Source organism: Camellia sinensis, chromosome 5, assembly GCF_055761805.1.
Source record: "Camellia sinensis isolate YWXY chromosome 5, ASM5576180v1, whole genome shotgun sequence".
NCBI lineage: Eukaryota > Viridiplantae > Streptophyta > Magnoliopsida > Ericales > Theaceae > Camellia > Camellia sinensis.
In genome coordinates, this window is record NC_138965.1 from 53,617,204 (window position 1) to 53,628,270 (window position 11,067).

At 33.4% G+C, this 11,067-nt stretch overlaps 1 protein-coding gene across 1 annotated transcript; it reads left to right on the forward strand.

Annotated features, from left to right (window-relative positions):
• The first annotated feature begins 41 nt into the window (after nucleotides 1-41).
• On the forward strand, nucleotides 42-3,490 carry LOC114308828 (kinesin-like protein KIN-14I). The gene is given in 7 exon segments (XM_082871760.1): nucleotides 42-53; nucleotides 251-389; nucleotides 2,050-2,156; nucleotides 2,252-2,430; nucleotides 2,622-2,741; nucleotides 2,743-2,754; nucleotides 2,840-3,490. Coding segments are annotated over 7 exon segments (1,101 nt in total). The 3' UTR covers nucleotides 3,372-3,490.
• Nucleotides 3,491-11,067: the final 7,577 nt, after the last annotated feature.

Sequence of the window (11,067 nt, forward strand, 5' to 3'; positions counted from 1 at the left end):
CCCAAATCAAATTTTTTTAATTTGTTCAGCTTCTCATTACCATGTATTTTCAGGTTTATTTTTTTATATTTTTTATTATACTTATACTCATTGCAACAATGCAAGTATTGCAATATTAGTGGACTTTAGTCATGAATTCATTACAGACGAGGTTTGTTAAGTTTTTTTTATAAATATGATTTTTTCTTATTTTTTATTTGGATTGAGTTTTATTAATAATTTGACATATAAATGTATTTATTATCTTTAGATTTTTCGTAGTCGTGAAGCATTAATTAAATGGGCTTCTGACGTTAGAAAGAAGACTAGATTTGTCATTGTTATAAAAACATCAGATGCGGGAGGCAATGACAGAAAACCAAGACTTACACTTGCTTGTAAAAGAGATGGTTACTACAGAGACAACATGAAGATCAAGGAGGAATGATTGAGGTTCACATGTTCTAAAAAGTGTGGATGTCTATTTCTATTAAAGGGGAAAAAATTACCTACAAATTACCAAGAAGAATTGTGATAACATGTTTGATTGATGGATGCAAAGAATAACAGATTTTATGGATACTTTATGGATATTCGTACACTTGATGTTTTTATGAATAATTTTATGGATACTTTTTATGTATGATTTTATGGATGCATGTTTGATTTATGAATTTTTTTATGGATGTTTCATGGAAAGAGTAAATATTTCAATGTACAGCGACGGGGGCCTAGACAACTCTATTGTAGTTAGGCAACATGACACTGTAGGAAAAATATGGTTTTATAGACTTATTTTGGGCTAACTTAGCCTAAATTTGGATGGGGCCCACATGTCTTTTGGGGTGGGTTCGAAGAGGTGACGTGTTCCTTGCCGCATGGCAAGTCACACGGTGAAAACGGTTCCTCAAAACCATTTATGAGTGAATGGAAAGTTGACGTCGTTTTCGAGTTCGTGGAATGGACAAATTAAATAATAAAATATGGGTTTCCTTACAAGGCTTGTCCCACATTGAAACTTTTAAAGAACTTGTGTATGTATATAAGTTCTAGGTGGCAACACTTGGGTTGGGCCCCAAGGGGCACCCCAAGTTTGTAGAAGCAAGGAATTACAGACAAACTGAACCTTGGTTTAAACCACCACACAAGCGCGCGCGTGCCACGCGACGTCCGGCTGAGCCATGCAGTATGGGGTCTGGGTCAATTCTAATGTTAGTTTTTTGGACAAAATTCACTTGAATTTTTTCAAAAATTCTTATCGGAAATTAATTCAAAATTTGAACCAAATTTGAATTCAAATTTTTTTATCCATAATTGTGTCTCTTCCAGTCTAAAATTCCCAACAAATAAACTTTTTTTTAACAAGTTTAAAACTGCCAGAAACTCCCAACAGTTATACAGATTCAAACTACTGTAGATCTGTTCAAATTTGAACTGTATCTGGTCATTCAAATGTCATACCTGTTCGGTTCAAAATTGCATCTGTTCGGACAGATCTGTTTGGTTACCAATCTGCTATAAATACCAGGCCTTTCCAGCAGATTTCTACATCCTAAAAAAATCTGAAATTCTCTTGGTTCCCTCCTGGTTTTGCTCAGTTGCATAAATTCTCTTTATACTAGTTTTTAGGAAAAATTAAGAAAGTACAGAACATAGGTTTTGTTCGTTGTACAAATTGTTTGGAGTACTACTACAATTTGTGTAGATCATTGTATTCTGGGAGATAGACGACACTTATACGTATGCACCATAGCGGGGCGAATCTGTCTTAAGGATAGAGTGTCACACACTCGACTTGATCTAAAAGTTATATCGGTAATAAATTCTGTAAGTAATTTATTTTTATTTATTTGATTTGGTTTCATATTATTTATTTTACAGAGAAGATTGTTCCTTCAATCTTAAGACAGATTCGAATTATTCTGTTTATACATAATTTTTCTTTTGTTTCCTTTTCTCTTTCTTCTTCTTACAGAAATTATTTTCTATGGTTTTACAAAATAATATTCTAGTTGAAAAAATGTACTTTGTAGAATTTCTTTAACTCTATCCCTTTGCCTTGTATTTCAGCAGAGGTTTTTTCAGATACCCAACCAGTGATTCGATCTGTTCTTGATGGGTATAATGTATTTATATTTGCATATGGCCAAATTGAATCAGGAAAAACTTACACAATGGTAAGATATGCTAACAATTACTTCTGAAACATCTATATCATGAGATATTTGTGTAGCCAAACAAATAATTGATGATTTCTTTTTTTAATACACAGAGTGGACCCATGGATCTTACAGAGCAAAATCAAGGTGTAAATTACAGGGTATTGGGTGATTTGTTTCTTCTGGCAGAACAAAGAAAGAACATCGTTAGCTATGATGTTTCTGTTCAGATGATTGAGATATATAATGAGCAAGGTAGAGATCTACTCATTACTAATGGTCTTAACAAAAGATATCCTTTAATATTGGTTTTGTTCCATGCATTTTCAAATTGTCATTCAAACATATGAATCTTCACAAAAGATATCCTTTAAAATAAACTATTGGTATTAAAAAACTAACTAGCATTTAAGACTCGGATTTTGTTTTAGTCTCTCCACACCATTGTCTGCACCTCACAGGATTTCCTTAACCTATCAACACATTAAAAATTCGTAACAGTTCTCAAACTGGACTCAATGTACCAGATGCAAGCCTTGTTCTAGGGACATCAACATCTGATGTTATTGATTTGATGAACTTAGGATAAAAGAATCGTGCGGTGTCGCTCTCATAGGTGTGTGTGGATTTATTCCTCTTATGCATGCCTCTAAGCATATCTCTTTTGGTATTGCTGACTTTTACTACTAATCAATTTGCAGTTGCTTGACTGTTCACGTCCAAGGAAGGGACTGGACATCTAGAACTATTCTTCGTGGCTGTATGCATTTAGTTGATCTGGCAGGAAGTGAGAGGGTAGACAAATCTGAAGTTACAGGAGACAGGCTAAAAGAGGCGCAACATATAAACAAATCTCTTTCTGCTTTGGGTGATGTGATCTCTTCCCGTGCTCAGAAGAATTCACACGTCCCTTACAGGAATAACAAACTCACACAATTGCTCCAAGACTCACTTGGTAAGCCTAGACAAATGCATTTACCACAACCTTCACTCTTGTTTCATTGTCTTTTATTTATGTTTTGTGGTTGTATTTTCATTTTAGGGGGCCAGGCCAAGACACTAATGTTTGTTCACATAAGCCCCGAGCTGGATGCTGTTGGAGAAACAATAAGTACACTCAAATTTGCTGAGCGTGTTGCCACCATTGAACTTGGTGTTGCCTGTGTAAACAAAAATAGTGCAGATGTTAAAGAGCTCAAAGAGCAGGTCCTTACATTGTCTTTGATTGCATAAGAAAATTTGACTCTTCTTTAGTTCTTTCATTTCACTAAATATTTTGAATTCTAATTTCAGATTGCTAGTCTTAAAGCAGCCTTGGCAAGGAAAGAAGGGCAAGTCAAGCCTATGCAACAGCAGAAAGTGTCTAGTAGCCAATGTGGCACAATGTCCTCACCTTATCATCCTAGGCCACAGAATGGAGATATATTGGCTGATCAGAAAAGTGACAGTAACATTTGTATGTACTAAATGATTCATTATTTAGTTTATTATATCATAGCTGTGTCGTGTTTTTTAGGCCTATTTTGAGAAGTATGAAAAATGTCAATTTTTTAATTTTTTTAGTATTTTTTGAAAGAACGTACAAAAAAATAAAGAAATGATATAACCTAAATAATTTAATAAGTTAATAAGCTTTTTTTTTTTTAATTATCAAAATAAACCTTAGTTACCATGAAATACTATATAAATATTATAAAAAGGACAAAATAAATAAATATTTAACACGTCACAAAATACATATTCAATTCAACAACAATTAAGACCTCATAGAGGAGTTGAAGTGAAGTACCATTAACAATCATGCTAGTAACACTCTCAATTTCATGACACTGAACTTCACAAGTATAAGCAATATATTAGCAAACAAGTTTATTGACTTAATAGTTACATTACGACTTGATAGAATTGAAAATAATAACAAAAGTAGTTAAAATTATTTTCTTAATAATATTAAAAATACTAATTAATATATCAATAAACATTATTTACTAGACATAATGTCTGATGGGTTCCACACATGGGCGGAACCAAAAATTATGTTTAGAGGGGACCAAGATACGTGTCTAAAAAAAATTTGAGTTAGTTTGATACACTAATAACTAAAATTAAAAAATATATTTTTTAAATTTTTGGGGCTGAGGCACCCTTCAACTCTTACCTAGTCTGCTATTAGTTCGACGCTAAGTGATGAATTTCACATGTATATTTAATATCTTAATTGATATGTCTATTGATATATTAATATTATTTTTGATACTTCTAATTATTTATAATAGTTCTGCATATGACATTTTAGCCATTGATTGGTAAAAAGGGAAATTACCACTATGTGGTATTCTGAAAAAACTATTTCACATTTATAAAAAAAATTATAATTATAATTATTAATAAAATTAATCACTTTTCTGTAATTATTTTTTAAAATTTATACTAATTTCTAATTTTCACATGAAAAAACTGATAATGTTTTCAGTTTTAAAACTAGTTGAATCAAATCAATAAGTACAAGGGAAAAAACGTTTAATCTCATGCTCTCTTTTTTTATCAGTTAGTAAAATAATTATCTGAAACATTACTATGCAAAATTGATAATATTCTTAGTTTTAAAAATTTTTAAAAAAAATTGATAATATTCTCAGTTTTACTAAATAGGACTTATTGGTTCAAAAAATCTTAAATAGGACCTGAGCTATCATAACATTTGTAAATAACACTTTTAGGTAATTAACTCTAAAAAATACATTATTGTATTGGATTTTAAGTTTATGTTAGAGATATGAGTTATATATAATAAAATATTTTTATGCCACGTGATTGTTAATGTGTCATTTTCTATCTAATTTTTGACAAAAATTAACTTTAGAGATCAGAAAAACTTAAAACATGAAGGGTCAAAGTGAGAAAAAATAAATTTTAAGCATCAAAGTGAGAAAGTAATCAAATATAAAAAAGACAAAGTGTAATTTATCCTATTATTTATTTATTTATTTTTAGATTGGAGATGTCTCCTACAACCCACTCATACAATATTTGAATTGCAGTGAAATAATGCCCACCAGTTATAAATGGTAAATTAACATCTAATTGTCAAATTTAACATTTTTATTTATCCTTTTTATGTGAAATTTTATTCTTGATATTATGGAAAGCTAATTTTTAACATTGGTTTTACCAATAAGCCCCTCAGTAACATTCTTTTAAAATATAATATATAATATATATATATATATATGGGACTCATCAATAATAATTATGGTGCTAAAAAATAGGAAATTAAATTGTTTGAGGATGCCTTTTCTTTAGTGCAATGCACCATCAAGTCCACTGGTTGTGAGAGAAAGCAAAACCCATAATTGCGGGGTTCACTACTTAAGAATGGTAGATGGGATTAAAAGGAGGTGAGCACCTCTCTACCAAAAAAGGGAAAATAATAATAATAATAATATAGTATTATTTATTAATTATATACAAATTATGCAGTCTTGCTTCTAAGTTTTTTGTTTTTAATTTAAGGAATTGGGCTAGGGCTTGCCTCTAATCCACCATCTGGATTGAAGAGTCTAGTCCGACTCATTGGGCCTATTTTTGGGTCCCTTTTCGATAATTTGAACAGTTCACATTTTAGGATTTGTTGAATACATTATCTCTATAAAAAATCACATCGATTAGATAACAGATACTATGTATTCGGATAACTTTTTTAATGAACCATTAATTTTCTGACCATCCATTTTTTTCCAGGCAAAAGTGATCTGAATACATAGTATTCCTAATCCAATCGACGTGATTTTCTATAGGAATAATATACTCAACAAATCCTAAAATGTGAATGGTTTTGATTATCGAAAAAAAGCCCAAAAATGGACCCAATAGGCCGAATTAGACCGGACTGTCTCAGATCTAGACCGGAGACAGTCCAGACCCAAAAAAAGGGGTCAGAGTGGATAATTTAAAAACTTGAACAGAATATAACTGAATAAAAAAAATAAAAAATAAAAAGGTGAGAAAGACTAGAGACCCCTAAATTCATATCTAATGATGTAGAGTTGTTAATTTTTAAACCAATCAATCCATATCATTGTAAATTTATGATTCCTATTTTAAGAATCTCAAACGTTTTCCAAAAATAAATTAATTGCTCATGCTATTGATTACATTGCCCTCCTAATGGAAGAGAAGATGACAGAGGTTTCAACAAATTATTTGGTCACTTCCATCGACAAAGGCATTTTTTGAAGTTTCAATCAATACTATCATAAATATTTTTGTCTTAAAAAAATATACTTATTTAAATCATTCTAAATACTCTCTTATAATATTTATCATTATTAAATATATATATATATATATATATATATATATGTTCTAACATCCCATTGTCATTCCCTAAATAATAGAAAATTGAATTTTTTTTATTTTTCGTGGTTCTTTTTTTAAAGAAAATTGGTCTAGGATCCCAACCCAACTTTTGATAGAATGAGAGGTCCACAATAATATTTTTTGATACCTAAGGTCCCTCAACCTTATTTTATGTTATAAAATACCTAATTTACCATTCTTTATAACATAAGTTTGTTTGGATTTTGGCAAACTGAATATTTTATTGCTATTTTGTAAAAGATTTCAAGGGGATAGGCTTCACGGTGGAGATTTCGTACGGATTTTGCAAGTGTTGCAGTGGACTTGATGATGGAGATTGCAATGATCGTGTAGGTGTTACAGTAGTGTTGGACGTGTAGGTTTTTCAGTGGAGTTGAATCAGGTATGTTTTCAATGGAGATTCCACATGGATTTCGATTTTTGTTTTGAATTTTATATAAGGATTCCGATTTCATATTAGTTTTTCGAGTGTATTTTTGCATTAGGTTTTTGTTTTCAATTTTGATCAATTTAAAAGAAAGGCTATCTCTGTGAAGCTGTTTATGATTTTTGGAGTTGATTTTTCATTCTCTGTTATTGATCAATTTTAGAGAGAGGCCAACTTGATAGAGTTGATTTTGATTTTTAGAGCTCATTTTTCCTTCTCTCTTTTTTGATCAATTTCAAAGAGAGTTAACAGTGGATTGATTTTGATTTTTTAAGTTCATTTTTCATGCTCTGTTTTTCATCAACATGCTTATCAATGATAAGTTTTGTTCTCTATTTTTTCAAACCAGAGAAATTTCTTTAAACTAGAGATAAGTGTAAATTTCTTATCATTTTTTGTTCTCTATTCTCTGTTTTTTCTGCACTTTTGTTGATATAGTCCAGAGAAAATTGTAAGTTTGTTATTATAATCCAACGAAAATCATAGAGAAAATTATAAGTTCATATATGTAACGCCCCGAAATAACTCAACATTAACTAACGTTCACTAAACAATGACAATATTCCTTCCATCTTTTACGTAGTTAATAAACGAGTTTATACAAAAGTTTCACATGCAGATTATACATTCATTGGTAAGAAAAACACATGAATCTATAGCATGTGAAGCATATAGTTCTCAAAACAAATAAATGCCCTTATGGGCTACAACTTCCAAGGTTTAAGTCCAGTTACACAAAAGTGGCCTCCCGGACCCATACAAAAATAGCCCTTGGCTAGCAATTAAATCACAACAAAATAGAGCTATGTACTCTTCACAATTGTCCACGCCCTCAACTTGGCGGGATCACCACGTCTTTTCCTGCACCAAAATCCCATAGGGGTGAGCATAAAGCCCAGTAGAGAAATCCCTAACAAAGTATATACATTTATGTAAGATATCTAATATTAAATGCAAGTGCAAATGCCATGCAATGCCCTTTTCAAAATAGTCTCATGTCATGCCTTTCTTAAAAATCACCATGTTTTCTATAACATTTTTGCACTCTTATCAATTCCAATTTTTCCAATTTTAACCATAAGGGGCGGTAAATACGACACAGATGATCTTAGGTTGGTGTCTGCAAGTAGGCTCAACAAGTACTACCAATAACCCCACTTTCCCGGTTGCTAACCGGAAGGGAAGTGGTACATCCTCCGTGCGTGTTTTCAGTCTTTCACCCCGGACCATCAAGCCAACTCATCATTTCGTCTACACCCCCTAACCGGACTCACCAACGTATTTACCCCATACACATTATCGTTGTTTTCATTAGCATATATGTATGTATATATATTCCTTTCTTAAATGTAAATGTTTCCAATCTAGATACACAATGCATAATAATTAGTTGAAAGAAGGTGAAATGCAATGATAATCCATGTCTCGTAGCATTTCTCCAATTCCAAGCTATTCTAACAACATTACCATAACAATTACATTCCTCATTTTCCATTCTCCATGTTATTTCATAAAATGGTACAAAGTTGTTATCATGGATCTTTATACAACAATAAACCTACAATTCATATACTTTCACATTTTAAATATTTCCAAAGCTAGAGCAAATGTTTGAACAATAATTTCCTTTCACAACAATACTCATATATCATGGAACACAACAATGTACAATTTATAATCACGTGTGTATATGTAGGTGTAGACCCGACTTTCTTCGCGCGCCCCCCCTTTCGGAGAAGGCACGAATTGGTCTTACTACAGTTCAAACTCCTGTCACAGTTCTGAATCTAATCTCACAAAGTGCAATGTCAGACTGATAAACACCTAAGAGTCCAAATCTGGCAAATCGTTTTGAAAAATCAATTTTGAATAAAAAGCGCCAAACATGGACTACTTTGCCAGATTACAGAGTCGCCACCTAAATATTTTATTTTTCGGAAATTTAGGAAACCCTGACTCGTACCTAAGGCCACGTGTCCATCATCACCAAAGTTACCTTGGCTCAGGAACTTGGGTACGAGAGGGGGAGGTCCTGAAATGAGCACCCCCGCTCGCCCGATCAAAGGATCGACCTTTACTAAGCATGATATGTTGTTTTATAAACCACGTGTTCTTATTCCGGTTATTTAGCTAACTTACTATGTGATGCGCACAGCATACAAGTATAGACTCAATCACGCGAATTGGAACAAAACAACTCATGTTTGTTTTCGAAAATGCTACTCGTAAGTAGGCTAAAGCGTGGATTTGTCACCCTCAAGTGGGCTTTAGAAAACATGATTTTGCCACCTCGTAAAATGGGCTTAAAACTTACAATCATCGAATTGTCCTAATTCAGGCAATCAAGCCTTCACTCACAGGCATTCAAGCAGTTAATCACTTAAGCAAATAGCCTCATAGCAAGCATGCTATCATGGCAACACTCACACTCACGCAAGTATTCTAAAGCGTAACACTTACAGTGTACTCCAAGCCAAAACAAAAAGCTAGTTAGAAATCAATGCATGATCATAACTAAGTTAAAATGCCTAATGCAACACATGCAAAATGCAACTAAATAGGCCTGGCTATCTAAGATGGCATATGAAGCAACAATCACGTATTCAAAGAGGTATTGAAATACGATGCAGTTTGTATGATGCACCGAGCCCGGTGCATGCAGAACAAATGAATGATGCACACATACAAGCATAAGGTATGTTAATTAAAAATGTCCTAAAACTAACCATTGAAAGCGGCTAAGTAAAAAGGAGAAAGGCGTGGGGTTGGAAGACATGCACACGCATACTTATTACAACAATGCGCCCTCTCGAAGGAGGGTCCGAATAAATAAGCTAACTAGCTACGCTAAGCTAATTAATTATTACAAACCTAAATTAAAACCAATAGCTATGCTAAGCTAATTAAAATATTACAAAACAAATTGAATGATTAATTACACAAACTAATCATAAGCAGTGAAATGGCCTCGCAGGCGAGAGAGACATGCATGCTCCTTTGGCGTCATCCCGGAAATCCATTGCTTTGCCGTCAATTGCCTCTGTTTGCACTCACCTTGGTTTCTAAACATTGAACCAACCTCCACACTGCTTCAGCTCCAAAACAGGACCATTTCTGCACAAAAATGGACTGGTGGCCGGTCGGCCACAAAAAGTGGTTGCTGGCCACCTCAACTGGCCGACCGGCTAGTGAAAGTGATCGGTAGGCTACCTCAAGTGGCCGGTCGGCCACCTGCTTCTCCAGACTTTTGGTTTTGCTACAACAGAGAACAACATAGGCACAACAATGTATTTGCAAAAAAATATATGCACTGCCACTCTCCTCATCATGTCTCAAGCTCAAAGGAGTGTGGCACTTGGCTCTCAAGCCACCAACCAAGTATTTTCAATGCATGATGGCCCAAAAACCAAGTTGGTACAAACTTAGTAAATGCACAAACAATACACAAAGAGCCTCCACCCTATCATGCATGATTAAGGGTGTTGGCGACCAAGAAATGTGACACGTTTCATCGCTATGAGTATGAAACATCTTACATTATTATGTTTAGATTAACGTCCGATCCAAATTCATACAATGCAAACAACATGCTTATCTTGCACAAGTTTTACTTGGTCCATTTCTTGTTTACTCATTTTACATTACCAAACCATTCCTTAATTGATTTGGTCCAATGTGAAAAGTCCTCTAATGGGAGAGGGGTTAACCAAAACAAAGGTTTAAGGCATGAGAGAGATCATGCCTTTGGCTAGGAGAAACCCTCATAAGAGGGTTAAAGCCATTTAAGCATAAACTCTATCAAGTTTAAACACAAACACAAGGTAAACCAACCCTCAAAAAACAAATCAAAAGTGAAGAAATGTGGGAGGTGGCAGAATTTCAGTGCTAAGGTGGCATGAAAAACAACACTCTAACATGCAAACAACTCATATACAACATGTTAAGGGACTTAAGCATTAAAACTAGTGAAGGACACAACACTAAAGGCATGCAATACAATGCTCAAATGACCAAACCTGCCCAAAACAGAGCTTAAACATGGCAAAACAATGGCTAAATCATGCTGAAATTAAGGCATAGAAAGCAAGAAAATCATGCATACATGTTGGCTCGCAAGCAAGA